Below are 15,424 nucleotides of genomic sequence, written 5' to 3' on the forward strand. Positions count from 1 at the left end.
TAAAGGCACGTAAACATTCGTTCATTGCATTGGAGCTGTCAGCTGATCGCGAGCAGACATTCTTGGCTCCATTTGCCGAGGTGTTCTTCTAATGACCACGGTTTCAGGTCATACGTCAATCAACAGTATTCATCACTGTCACTGGTAGTCACTTCAGTCGTTCATTGCCAAAAGTTATTTCTCCCGTAGTCTCTTAAAGTTGCAAAGTATTATTTACTTTCTAAGGTTTCTGGGCGCCACCTCGCCATGAATAGCTTCAGTTGCATCTAATCAGACAGACACAACAGAATGTGCAACTTTGATTGAGATGCTGAACTTTTTTATTTCTACACTTGACTAAAAACTGTGAGCTCTTTGGATTCGTTTTTGTAGCAACAAAGACGAGCATCGCGGCTTCTCTTTTTCACACAGTTGTAAAAGGATCATCTATCTATAAGCATGGCTTTACCATTTTCCTCTGTTCTCTTACAGATACTGGTGAACTCCATTTCCCAGCCTGCCGTGTTGTATGAAAATGTTGTGGTGAGCAACGGGAGCCCGATCCTGCGAGATTTGCTCTTCAGCCCAGATCATCAGTACTTATATGCCCTCACTGATAAACAGGTAGGAGAAGTGCGCGCACACACGCACATACACAAACACTCCACATGACCACGTCTAAACTAGAGATGAGCACTGTTAGGAGCCTTTTGTTGCCATTGGCACACTGAGGAAATTGTGAATCAAAATCAATAGTCATTTATATATGTAACAATTTTAGGGATGGGTTCAGGGATAAGTGACAGAACAATAATGTACAGCTTCACAGCTGTTTTTATGTACATGTACACTTGCTGGCATACTGAAAGACACACACACACACATACACGCACACACAAACGCCCTCATTGCAAATAAGTGAAGGCTGGGAAGAGAGAGGGAGAGGAAGAAAATGGAGACACTTGAAGAGCACCATTAAGAGCTGATTAGGAAAAATATATTAAAAATATACACGGGGGGAGTGAGCAATCAAGGTAATTACTCACATATAGTACCACATACTGGGCATGAACACATTTGCAGCTTAAGCAGCGTTCCACACACATGCACAGTTTTAGGTGCTAATTAATGTCATGAATTTTAAAATGCACCATATAGGATGAAGCCGTGCATACCTTCCTTCCACCGGGGATACACATTACACGCAACCCTTGAATGTTTACTTCAGGATATTCCTCACAAAAATCCTTGGTTCTCCATCTAAAAAACACCTGATCAACAACAGAAAATTACAGTTTAGCCATTGCAGCAAGCAACCACAGAACTGAAAAGATGATAAGTATTATTATACACAGGCTTGTGACGTTAAATTGGTTAAACTCCGTGGCCTCTCATTTTCCCACACTGACCTCATCTGCACAGCATTATGATATGCACGATCAAATCCTGGCGTGTACGTGTCATTATCTCGAAATGTCTTTATCCACGAGAGTTTGATACAGCAGTCGCCACTCTCCCGCTCATCCCTTCTTTACCTGCACGACTCTTATCTCATAATGGTTAATGACCTTGATGTGATAACCTTCAACGAGACTTCCTCGCGACGTAGACGGTAACCGGCGTGTAAGTGCTGTGTAATTTACCAGCGATTAGACTTAATTGACTTCCACGTGTCTGAATAAGCACGCGGAGGAAGTGGAGTGTAACTGATACAAATGGACGTCGTAGTTGTTGACGTGACGGAGGGAATAAGGCGCTCTGATCGTGGATCGGTCCAGGAAGCTGAAATGTACTCTAAAGAGAAAATGCCTAAATGCATATTGAATTACACTGAGTCGGGGACACACGTGCTGATTTTGGAAACTCGCGCTGAATTATGTATGCACATGAAGATAGAGTTGATTCATAATGTAATTTCAGTGCCCAAATTATTTATAGTTATGCTCCAGGTCCAGTTACAACATTAACACAATTAAATGCAGCAGAATGTGTGTGACCGCCTACATTTTTAACGCTGCACACAGGAAAAGGACGAATTTCTTTTAAAATCTAAGCAGCTTGTAAAGTAACCATGTATCAACCCTGTGTCTGGGCCCTGTTCTGTTAAGATGACTCACATGCTTTTTAGTATTTCATTTTTTTCTGAATAGACACAAGTCCTTAAACAATAATTCACTCATTATTCTATATATATTTTTATTAGTGCTGTTCAAGTATAGCACATCTTTAGGCTAACTCTCTAAAAAAGAATAACATGTTAGTGTAGAAAGAAGAGTCAAGAGCATACTTTTTTGATAGAAAATAAAACAAAACACGCAGCAACATATTCATTATTAATGTCTGCCTCTTATTTTCTCATCCGATTACGTGTGCTCTCCATCTGATTATAAAGTTTACAGCACTTAGACCTTAGTGGATTGATTGATTGTGATACCGCTATAATAATCCAGTGGCACATTATTATGTTCCAAACGTCGTTTGTTTTTTGCTTGGCTTGATCTGTCTAAAGCATTTTGGTACATTTATGGTTTTTAATAACCTCAGCCAGAATAATTTTAGATGTTCACTTTCTACCTTGCTCGCTAACTGCTAACAGTTTATACCCGCCTACCTCTTTTTTTCTGGATGGAAGGGATGCAGACACCTGTCAGAAAATGTATACTGATGACCTTATTGCAGTTAAAAGAATTTGAACTGTTTTTAACCTTCAGCTTGGTGCTTGTTTGGTTTTGGTAACTGAGGGTGCCTTAGGAAATAGCTGATTAAGTCGACTGTTGGAATCGTTATTCAAAAAAAGGCAATGTATTACACATTGCTTGTTACTTTCTTTGAATCGAATGCAATATGTTACTTAATTACCCGGAGAAAGTAATTATGTTACACTAATCGTTACATTGCGTTCTTGTTACTTCGTAAAATGACCTGAAATGCGTTGTCTAATAATTACCAGTTAACAATTGAAACCTTAAGCTACAGTCCGACACACCAACACAAGCGTCATCATCCCAAAGAGGACACATAGAGGATCTTTCTTTTAGTGCTTACATATGAATACAAAGTGATCGACACAAAAACATGAACTGGCAGGGAGAATTCAAGCTTCAACCCTGACTTCTCAGGGTTGGGACACTCGGCTTTAATATCACTCTGGGTTCTTGGCGAGCTTTGTGTTAGCATGCTGTCTGTCCAGACGCTTGCAAAAGCCTAAGTTCTGTTAACAGTATAGTATGTTCTTTTTCTCTTCTGGATTCAGTCTTGTCCTTTCATGCAATAAAATAAAAATAAAATATTTGATTCTTCAAAAGCTGTACAGCATCTGCCTGAAATTATATGAATGTAGCATGAGGGCGCAGGGAGAAAAGAAAACTGTGTTGCTGCTGTATTTCTTTTCTATCTACCCAGCATTCAGATAACTAAAGAGCCTTTGTAACACAAGTACAGTAGGTCAGGTCTCAGCCCAGCTATGTAAGTTATGAGGGCAAAATGATATAATAACGTTCACTGGAAAGAATAATCCTCAACCCTTTGAAGACTGGATTCAAAATCCCACCAAATGTCACAAAAGTCAAAGTTAAAAAATTGCTCAAGTGTTCCCTTCATTTTTTAGCACTATACATTGCTCTGGGTTACCTTGAGGATTACAAAGAATATTCATCTGTGAAAAGACACTCTAAATGATATCAAATACAACTTTAGGCCTCTGTCCAACAACTCACTGCTTCAGCCAGCAGGGCTTAGCAGCTGCTCAGCAGGATGAAGAAAGTCCATGCTGAGAGCATTTGCAGATTTTCCCTTCTAATTCCTTTCATCTGCAACTGCTATTGCTACCAGAAAGTAATTTTCAATTATTAAAGGTAGTGTTTTATTTTTGATGAGCACTGATATGTCTGCTGCATGTTAGTGCAGTGACAGTAGGAGGTCAGCTGCTAGGAGAGAAGCCTTGTTGAATTTGGAATGCTTCCTCTTTGACACGATCCAAGTTGATCCGTTACATTTTACTAATGTAGCCAGTGAAGAAGTGCAGGCATTCACATGGAGGATTCTTTTTGCTGCACTTTAAAGAGGAATTGTTTTGAAACCCGAGGAGCAGATTGTTATTACGAATCCACGGTCGGGTAAAGTAAAAATAATGACTAGTGCCGCTCCAATATCAAATATTAAGAGCTAGCAAGCGCAAGCTAGCTTTAGGAAATCTGAAAGGTACATTATGTTTCAATTTTCGTAATCACTATGTTATATATGAAATCCACACAGAAACACAAAAACAACAAGGTGCAGTTTTAGAAGAGGTTTCTGGAACACAGTGACTTCCTGGAGAGTTTGTTGAATGACGGTTAACTTCATAGTAAGAACAACAGTCAAGGTATGCTAATTTGTGACCTTCAATGGTGCTGGTAGGGAGACACACTTGTTGTTTCCCTCTGTTTAAATCTTAGCTAATTTCCTGTTGATGTTGCATTCAGTTATACTGAGCGCCATCCATCTCCATCTGTCAACATTTTGAATGTTGACAGAATTACATGACGCATAACCATGTAAGCTCATTTTTGCTAGAGACCGATGCCGCAGTGGAATTTTTTTTTTTTTTTTTAAATTGCATATTCTCTGCCTGTGTAATTTTGTTCCTATGAAAGTCAGAATCACACTAATTGACAGAGAAGACAAAATGGACTGACCAACTCCTAGGAGAGCAGATAATGGCCTTTCACTTCCAGAGCTTCACCACTGACCAAATTTACAGTCCAGCAAGAGAATGAAGCAGAATAGGAGGGCGCGAGAGTGGGTGAGAGCTGAGAAGGTGGGAAAATATAATTGGTTTGGAGAATATGCTCTGTTCCTTTGTCTAACTCTTCCTGCTTCGTATTTGCAATATTCTTTTAGGGTTCGCATGTCAGTCTCTCTCAGTCAGAGTGAGTTTGTGTGGTAACTGCTCACTCACTGGTGGCTTCACAGAGCATAGAGAGTAGAATGAGGATTGCCCCTCACCGCTGCATGTGAACTTGTGTTCCAGACAATAAAGGATCAGAGTGTGTGCATAGCCTTCTTGGCCTGCCGATGACGAGTCTCTTCCTAGCCAGAGGGTGCTTGGACACTAGTTAATGTGTTAGGGTTTAAGGTCGCTCGCCAAGCCTTGGGATGTATAAACTTCTGCATGTTTTTTTCAAGCCAAGAAAAACTGTATTTTTTTCCAGGGCTCTGAATAGAACTGTTACTCAAAGATTGAGTAACAGGTTAGAATTCACTTAGAGTTCTGACATTTTGAAAGTTACTCAGAAACTCCCAGATGGTAGTCTATGTCCAGTAGGATCCTGAGGTAAGGTGGGGAATCACACTGTAATGACTTTATTGTGCCAGACATAAACTGTATTTGTTAATTATTTTAACAAACACTTGTTTCATATATAATATGCAGTATGATTTGGCGCAGATTTTTATGGTGGATGCCCTTCCTGATGCAGCCGTCCTATTTATACGGTTTGGGCCAAAACTAGGGGGAAATCTACACCATAGTTATATCATAACTGCAAGCTCCTCTGAGACCCTATGACAGGGGTGGGCAACTCCAGGGCCGGTGCAGGTTATAGATGTGTCTTTGATCTAACACAGCTGATTTAAATGGCTAAATTACCTCCTCAACATGTCTTGTAGCTCTCCAGAAGCCTGGTAATGAACTGATCATTTGATTCAGATGTGGTGACCCAGGGTGAGATCTAAAACCTGGAGGACACCAGCCCTCACGGCCTGGAGTTGCCCACCCCTGCCCTATAACGAAACCTAACCTACCCAAACGCAACAGCTTGCAGCTATTGCGTTTGGCCTGTCAATTCCTCCTGTGCATTTCCAGCTACTTTTTTCCCTACAGTTTTTGAATTTATCAGTGAGAAAATACCAATAATCATCTCAATATAAGGAATAATAATCATATCATCATCATAAGGATTCCCAAATGTCAGTATATTCCTGGAGGGAGACCGTATGAGACTGTATAAGAAGTAGAAAGACTTCTATCATGGCTCGCACTGCTTATATAACACCGGTACATGACCACAAGGTAATTAGCAAATAATCACATAGGCTCTACAAAGATTCACGGCAGAAGTCCAAGTCAGCCTGAGGATGTAAATATGTCTCAGCATTGTTTTACTTTGGCGTTTTCGGCCTCTCGAGGGGAGCAGGACATGCTGAAAACAAATTACTGACATCATCAATGTGTGAAGTCGTTATATGTTGGCAGCCAGTCGCCTTTATATCGAAACATGGTGTGTTTTTGATTGGATGAAAGTTTTTTTCACTTATTTAAACCAAACATGGGAGTGCTTTTGCAATATAGGGTGCGCTTGATCTGCATCAATGAGAGACAACTTTCCGCTACAAGATGATCAGCGATACTCCACCCTACTGGCTGATGTGCATGCACACTCTGTGACAGTCGCATTCAGGAGTGAGGTGTACCTTGGTGTTGTTTGTCCTCTCCTCCTCCTCTCTTCCTCCTCTTCATCCCTTCATTTTTCTCTCTTTGTTGAATAATAGAAATGCCAAGTGATGAGAGCTCAAACATCAAAAAGCCCATTTCCCAGCTTGACAGAGCAATTTACCTTTTCCCATATTCACTCGCACATAATTAAAAGTAGTGGATTGGACTGCAGCGTATAGACCGCATATCTGTATAGCAGCAGTGAGTCACATATAAGAAGGCTCGCGAATGTAGAGTGCAAAAACATAAAACTGATTCACCGCGAGAGGAGAGTTTTCGATTAGCGAGCGATGGATTTACACACGGCTCCTTTTGTGTCTTTGTGAGACACACTCCTACACGCACACGCACACACAGCCTCACGGTGTTCTTTCACTCCATGTATCTTTGTCTGCCTCCAGCTTTGGGTCCGTCTCTGTCTTTTCAGTGATATCGCATCATTTTTGTGCTCATAAAAACAAGCAGCGGCACTAAATCAATTTTATCATTGCTGTTGTTTCCTCGTTACATGTTCAAATTGTTCTGATCTAATAAAAGCCGTGCGCTAAAGGGAGATTTTTCATACTGTCATCACCCTCTGTTGATGACGTCACCAAGACAGATATTTCTTTTTCCCTGCGTGTCCCTATGGATGACATCACCTAACTGCTTGAAAGTAAGTGACTAAGTGGCTCATAATCTATTGATTTCTACTGTACCTTTGCACCAAAGGACTTAGTTATCATATAATTATCCGCCCTGATTCTAACGTGCAGCTTCCTTTTCATTAATTCCCATGATAATGAGCTATTCTTTTATTTTCAGCCGGACTAATACAGCCTGAGGATTTTTGATCTACTTCTAGTATTGATGCAGACAGCACCCAGTCTCTGATCTTTGCTATGTAGTAACATCATGACCAGATTTGCACTATTGAACTCAAAGGGCAAGGTCACGCCACTGCGCTTGTAAAACAGCTTCATTAGGTCGCACGTTAGCAGCGAATGGCCTCGCCCCCTCCTTCCCCTGCGAAGCCTCTCAGACAGTGGCATAACGGTCCAATGATGTACCTCCGTGTATCGATTTTGCTACAGTACAGAAATGTACTGAGCTGTACTGTACTGCACAGTACAGAAACCCTACCCCTGGCACCACATCAGACAAGGTTCATATTCAATTCACTCAGCATTTACTGTACTTGGAGGTCATGCAGAAAAGAGTGCTGTGTGCTTCTTTTATGACACTTTCCCTGGTGTTTTTCCAACTTTGAAGTGGCTAAAAAAGTGTTATTGAAGACATGTACAGGAAAAATAATGAGATGAGGATACAGAAATCTACTAGAAATGCCCTTGGCCCTGTCAGCTAATTGGTTGAGTTGAGTTTTGGAGCATGCCTTTGCATTTGTTTGCATGGGCGAATTGAAATTGGTGACAAGGAGGTTTATTTATTTTTTTAATGCTGAATATTATTTAAATGTTGTCTCTGAGTGTGGCATCGAAGCCCTTCTGGCGTGCTGGGCTCTCAAGTTCAAGTGTAATGCTTCAACTAAACTATGAATTGCTTCAGGATTTATCCATGAATAAACTTTTAAAAAACACCCTTTTTAAAAAAATCTTTTTTTGACATATAATTGGTTTCACATCACACATATACAGCTGAAAAAAAGTGTCTCCAGCCTTTTCTGAAAGACTGTTTCTAAAGTTGACAACAGGAGAGGAAGTGCTGCTTGAAGTGTTGATGGCGGTTGCTCCTGTGCTCATTAACAGTCTGCGCGAAGCCCACTGGATATGTTATAGGTTGGACATGTAATGAAACTAGAAACTAGAAAGTACACGTCACTATCAAAATGAAATCTCCAAACCCTGTTTTATATATGTGCGAAAGAAGAGAAAATGCATGGAAATACAGTATTTTAAAGAGTTTGAAAGTCAGTATGAAAGTAGTATTTAGTCTTTCTTGTCATTTAATTAAGTAGTCTTCATGAATAGTTCTTCAGGCTTCTTAAAGGTCATTCAAAGCTCTTGTTCTTGGATGTTGGCTGCCTTTTGTTCAGTTCAAGAAGCTTCAACATTGATTCGTTAACGTTAAGTTCTGGCTTCTGGGGAGGCCAATCCCTGACATAGTGTTCCATTATATGTCTTCCAGGTATGCTTTCACTCCATTAGCACCGTGTTTCGGATCATTGTCATGCCGAAAAATGAAGCTATTGCTGATCAGATGTTTTCCAGATGATATTGTGTGGTGGATCAAAATGTGAGGGTAGTTTTTTGCAAATCTAGTGGCATCACTTTTGGCAAGATCCCCAACACCACTTGCTGAAACGCAGCCCACATCACGACAGAGCTTCCACCATGTTTTGCAGATGGCCGTGGACACTTACTGCTGTACCTCTGTTAAGACCTCCACTCCTCCACTCATTTTCAGTCCAGTTCTTGTGTAATTTAGCATATCTCACTCTTTTCTCCCCGTTTCCCTTCCTTGGGAAAGAATGGCTTCTTGACAGCGACCCTTCTACGGAGACCATTTCTGGTAAGACTTTAGCAAATGGTAGATGGATCAACTGAAGGGCCAGATATATCTCTCAGGTCCTTATGTCAGGTCTCCTGTTTCTCAAGGACATGACTTTCAGACATTGTTCATCTGCTGTAGATAGTATTTTAGTCCTGCTGCTTCTTCTTTCGAAATACACCCTTCCCGTTTAATCACATTTTATAAGGACGTGATGCACACCGTGCTGAGTTATGCCAAGGTTTTAGCTATTAGCAAGTTTTTGAAATCAATTTGTTGCTGCAAAAAAAAAAGCTATTTTGTGCTTGTCAAACGGTGTTATGTTTGGTAATTGATTCAAATCAAGAAATGGGAACAATTTATGTAATTATGCGACCGGCGGCTAGTAAAAAAAACAAGTGCTTTAAAACTGGTTCAACACTAGTTCATCCTGTGAGTTGGGGGCCTTTTTTACGTTTGATTGGCCAGAGTTAAATGGTTTAACAAACAAAAAAATGTTACTTTCAAATTTTTCAGGCATGAAGACTGGACTAAAATTAATGAATAAGCTGCAAATGTCCATAAAAAAGCTTTGAAAGACCTTCAGAAATCCTATTTCTCAAGAACACTATATAAATGGCAATAAAGTCAAGCTCCTTGGAAGGAAAATATAAAGATAAGAGGTGTGGCTCAAGACTTTTGAACACTGATGGCACTACTGATGTCTAAAACGTTTAAAAATGAATGAGAACTTTTGAAATCTTGAATTTAATTGTATTTCTGAAAGACTTGATGGCGTGCATTTACATATTAAAAAAAAATTGCACTGGCATCTTTTCAGATGACATATCTTTCTCCTCACCGACACACAAACACGGATGCGCACACATCCTTGCTGTCTGTCAGCGAAGGCAGAGAGATGACTGATCGGCTGATCAGAATGTGATTTGTGAGACAGTCAAAGAGACAGACAGTGAAACGGAGAGCGATGGAGAAGTCTTAATGTGGTTGGGAGCAACAGTGTGACTTGGGTTTAAAAAAAAAGAAACAGGCTGAAGTTGATTTGTAAAATCTCAGTGACTGAGAGCGTGAGATAAAGAGACAGGAAGTCAAGAAGGACTTAGGAGGCCATCCTAGATCATTTTAGTTTCATTGCTCGTGCAGATTTCTGGTGCCATGAATCATGCATATCTGTGGCTAAGAAGACAATATATGTAAAATAATATGTTTGTTTTATAGGTTTATTTATATAGATCTTTTCATCTCTTTCATCTTGCACATGCTAACACTCTACTGCAAATAGTAAATAATCAACTTAATTAGCATAAATACTGGAAACAGGGTGTACAAACAGTAGGGTGTTGAGTGTCTCAACACAGACTCAACCCAGTGTTTCCCTTTATTGTCATCTTGGGAATGTGAGTACTATGTGAATTTATGCAAGGAAGAATGCACTTTTAAAGGGTTGACTCTACAAGAGTTTGTTTTCTTGCTAAGCTCTGTATTGTTCCCCTCTCTCTGCCTGTTTCTGCCCAAGTTTGTGTCTCGCAGTGGCTACTTGTGATCTATGGCCTCATTTGGTGTGTTTTTGGTCTGTCCAGCCAAATTCATGACAGATGAGGGCATATCAGAAAGATAGAAATGCAGAGAACAGGGGGATGGATATGAGACTTTTTTTTTTTTTCTTAAACAAGCACTACTGAAACTGATATTCGGACTGTCCATTATTTTTGTGCGTTTATAAGTCATCCAGCATCGTTTCGGTGTATCCTTTGCACATAATTTAAAGTGTAATTTACAACAGCGTTTTGAAGTTGTACACTCAAACACTGCACCTCAGCGTGCTTACATTACCACAGATAGCATATTTGCATGCACTTAGTTGCTGGTAACATGTGTGCATTTGTGCAGTAGTCTTAGAATTGGGCTCATCCATCAGCCTATTGTGTAGCGATAGCGCCTTATATTCCTCGCCATATTATACAGATGGGACAATTACAGCTAGGCCTATAGCGGCAGCTAGCTTGGGACCAAAAGGGCCCCATATGTGGAATGAAACATCAGTCGCAATTACATTTGTGTGTCTTTCTCATCTATCCTTCCCTGTATTCCTCATTTCCACCCTCCTCCATCTAATCCACCTCCCCCACCCCACAACCGCCACCCTCCTCCTTCCTCTCATCTGCCACTAGGAAAATTAAGAGGCTCTCTATCATGACCCAAATGAGAGAGGCTCATTTGTAGCAGTTATTTATTTGTAATAAACTCTCCCCCCAGTCATCTCCTCTGCTCTGCTCTCTGTCTACCCTCCACTCTGGAAACATGGCAAAAAAGAAAGAGAAAAAGCATCTGAATGCTGCTGGGGATATTCCCCCCCCCCTCAACACTGTCCATTATCATTTGAAGACTAAAATGAATGTTTAAAATGGACATTTTCCCTCCGTGATCTCATTCTTTCTGTCTTCCACTACCTCTTCTCCTAATTCCCCTGTCCTCCCCCCAGCCTCACCTCCCGCCACTGTCCACAGATGAATGTGTTTCCCCTCGGCAGCAGCAAATAGGCCACGGATGAAAATGCCATATTTAATATAAATAGGTGGTGCTCACTTATGTACTGTCTCGCTCACACACACACACATACACACACACACACACACACACACGCCAATGCTCCCCAGCCACCTCAGTAAGACAAAGAGTCTTTGGCTGAGCATCTCCCGTTTCCCATCCCATTATCTGTTTTCTAAAACTCAATAATTGAACTGTTCCAATGGAATACATCATCTGGCCCACTATCACAAAATCCCATTGAATAAACTTCTCTCCCTGGCTATTGTGCTTGAGCATGACATGTTTTTTCTTTCCGTCCTCCCTTTATCAGATAGGCTGTATTACTAGCGTGGTATTTGTCCAGGCGCAAGTAATGACTGCAATTTGCTGCTATTTGATGTCCTGTAAGGGGGCTGGGCCTTGTAATGGTAGCATTATAATAGTTACCAGGCACAGGTTACTATTACCATGTTATGAATCTGCCATAAGCTATTGTGTCCAACTGTACATTAGAGTGACACAGGAGGAGGATATGTACAGACCGCGCAAGAGATGCCGGGATTACTGACTTCTAGTTGCGGTATTTGCTGTTTGTATTAAAGCTGTCTTGGGATGTAATGTGCAATTGGCTCATATAAGGAACGGAGTTTCCCATCATACTTTAATCCAGTCTGCGTGAAGCCCACCATACAACACCCAGAGGTGAAGGGTGTTGTATGGTGAACCTCTGGGTGACCAGTTGGTTGCTTCAAATACTCGCAGTTGGTCACCAAATGTGAAAAAATTCAGTGCAGTCACCTGGCAACCACAGATTTTTTCTCCAGTTTGCAAGGAGGTTATCGTCCCATTTTTACTGTAGTATGACTGAGCCATGAAAATATTAAAGGATAGACCTGACACTCATGTAGGGTTCATCAAAGCAGATGGAGTTCACTGTTAAGTTGAGACAGACACACTGTTTTCCCCATACTATCTACAACTTGAGCAGCTCCTGCCCAAATGCTCTTCTGGTGGCCATCAGAGGCTGCTTTGGGAGGTGAGAATCATGTGAATGGGGAAGATTTTGAGCAGCGGAAGGTGCTGTAAGCAGAGCAACAGAGGGTACAGGAAATTGGGATTTTTTTTTAAAGTATGTTGACATTAAAACCAACATATGCAATCATGTCTGATCAATCATGTGGCAGCTGTTCAAGCATAAGACATTGAAAGAGCATGATTCAACATTTGAAGTTAATAAGTTGAAAAACGGTGCGGTGAAGGTAGGGTTTCTTCTTTGAAAGTTTTTCCACTGCTGCGTCTGCAGCTGCCATTAGAATTCACCCTCACCACCTTCCAGCTCACCTGGTGTGCCTCCTGCCTCTGCAGTGTTATTGATGTCGTACCTCGCCTATCTGAGGAAGCAGGAGGTGTGCGTGCACGTTCTCGTGTGTGAATGCATCCTGGGTGGTCAGTGATGTATTTAAGAATTTAACAACTGCCCCAGAAAACTTGTCTCAAACTCTCAATTTAGTCCAGAGAGTAACTTTCTCACTGGCGTGTGCTTGTGTGTGTGCTTGCCTGAGGCAGTTTCCTGCCTGCCAATCTACCTGTCACTGCCAAACAGCATCCAGTAAGTTCAGATAAAATACACAGATTCCGATACGCTGCAGATTACGGATTTATAAAAGAAAAAGATTAAACCTGAATGTGCACAGGTGTGATTAAAGCATTTTGCAAGGGATAATTAGTCAACTTCTTCTACACTTTGGGTATAATCCAGTGTAACTTGTCCTTCCCGACTATCTTGCAAACAGATGGTGAAGGCAGCAGTATACAACATGCATGTTCAATAATAATTGCAGCCATCTGTTGACTTCTCAATGCTAATTTCTGCAAGTTTCACCGTGGCCTGATGTTCAGATACATCTTCAGTTGCGCTTTAAGAGACTGATACATTTGGACAATGTTGTTTGATGTCCTTGTTGATAGAGAGGTTCCCCAGTTCCTATGCAAGACATCAAGTTTCATCTTAGTGCAGTCATGCAGAGAAACAAATGGCAGCTAGGACAGATTTAGGAGACAAAAGGAGTAATCCTCGATGTTTATCTTAATGGTGTTAAGTACAGTACCACAGTATCATGCATTTGGTTATTGCTTATTTTTCACTGGAGTGCTGCACAAAGCTGGTTTATGTCGTTTTTGGAGTAAGTGACAGACAGCCTAATAAAAATGTAGCTGCAGAAAAGGACTTACAGCTTTACTCTAGCTAATTTTGAATGTACACCCATTAGTTTGGGAGAGTTGTAAGGGACTCAATAAGAAAAGAATCATCAAAATTAACATAGTAAAGACAAAGACAGACAGACTTAATGTGGGTCAAGGCAAAAAAAGGCTGCAACCTACACTAATTCACCATGATTGCTTCTTTGCTTTAAACACACTAAAACTCTGTACCTCCCATTTAAGTCTAGAGCACTATAGCCAAAAGAGGATTGCTCTCTACTGCAGTAATTCATATTTGGTGGAATGAAGCCTGGATTATACTCAGCTGCAGACACGGACAGCTAGAGACCCGATGACCGAGTAGTCATTACCGTTGCACTTCTTTGAAGTCTGCTGCCTGGACGTATGCATAGTTGGTGCATTGTAAGGTGAATTCTCTGCGGATGTGTGCGTGGACCTCGCATTCACTGTCTGATCTTGAAATTTACATCACAAGGACCCAAGCGGACCCTAGCGGACTCAGAAAATATAAAACCTGCTTGTTTTTTTATTCTGGGACTTTCCTGCCTTTCCATACCCAGATAGGAAAGAGCATAATGCAGGAAAGGCCCACCTCACTGCCCTTCTAGAGCAGTGGCAACATGTGTCATACAACCTTGATTGAATTAGATACAGTATGATAAGGAAGGGTGGGGTGGATGTGGTTTGCAAAGTGCTTGCACAGCAACTGTAGGCAGGCGAGTACCTAGTGCACCCTATATGAAACTGGCAATTTCAAATATTTTTAGCTGAGATAATCCTAATTGAAGCCAAAAAAATGAAACTGTTGGTCGGACTAGAGGAATTCTTATGAGATTGCCACATCGGCAGGTTGATTTCGATCCTTTAGCGTCAAATTCCACAACAATCCATCCAGTATTGATCCTTGAATCCACTACCCAACCAAACAATGACTACACTGACGATTGCACAAAGCAATGTGCCTAAACTTGCTATATGTGTCTAGTTATAGCTCGTCATCATAGGCTGAACAGCAGTCTTTATGGGGAGTGTGAATCTGATCTTGATGATCAGATTAGCACCTCTAATCCTGAGGGGCTAAGCTGATTTTTGATGCATACAATCTGCGCAGTGCTCATAGATCTTTTTGCTTTGAATAAATTGCAACCGAGTTTTATTCTTCGGCACGAGACAAGGAGAAATTATCAATGCCTAAAAATACACAAATTGTTTGCTTGCATCAGAACTGTGGGCAGCACAGAGTATATGTATTACAGAGATAAGTTCTTCAGAGGGTGTGTTTACATGTTTGTAGACCTCTACTTTTCTCCCTCTAGCTACCTTTATATGCAGCAGTATGGAGTTGTAAGCAGCACTTTCAGAGCTGTTTATCTGTGATAGTCACAGTGGGCTTGTTCCTTTAATCTCATGTTCCAGACGCAGGACACCTCCAGTAGATCCTGTTTATACCAACCCTATATAGTACAAGCTGTTTGAAGGTGGTGTAAACAGGGTTTCTGTGCAGCTTTAACCAAGTGTGTTTGCCGAATGCGTGCTTATGTGCGTGGTTTTTTTTCTTCTTCTTCCTAGGTCACCCGTGTACCAGTGGAGAGCTGTGAGCAGTACACTTCCTGTGGAGCCTGTCTGGGATCAGGAGACCCTCACTGTGGCTGGTGTGTGCTGCATAATGTGTAAGTGCATACTCTTTACTGCGTCGTATGTAGTTGTTCCGGTGGTTGCTCAGTGGGTGTT

The 15,424-nt window shown here is 41.1% G+C and overlaps 1 protein-coding gene across 3 annotated transcripts in view; it reads left to right on the forward strand.

The window, feature by feature from the left end:
* The window catches only part of LOC146364258 (plexin-A1-like), a 309,896-nt gene that overhangs the window by 142,031 nt on the left and 152,441 nt on the right, over positions 1–15,424 (forward strand). For all 3 annotated transcript variants that reach the window (XM_084916148.1, XM_084916150.1, XM_084916149.1), the window contains exons 4-5: positions 472–603; positions 15,263–15,363. In XM_084916148.1, the coding sequence (XP_084772274.1) occupies positions 472–603; positions 15,263–15,363 (233 nt within the window). The remainder of the gene's footprint in view (positions 1–471; positions 604–15,262; positions 15,364–15,424) is intronic.

Source organism: Perissodus microlepis, chromosome 20, assembly GCF_051167445.1.
Source record: "Perissodus microlepis isolate ML-2025 ecotype Zambia chromosome 20, ASM5116744v1, whole genome shotgun sequence".
Lineage (NCBI taxonomy): Eukaryota > Metazoa > Chordata > Actinopteri > Cichliformes > Cichlidae > Perissodus > Perissodus microlepis.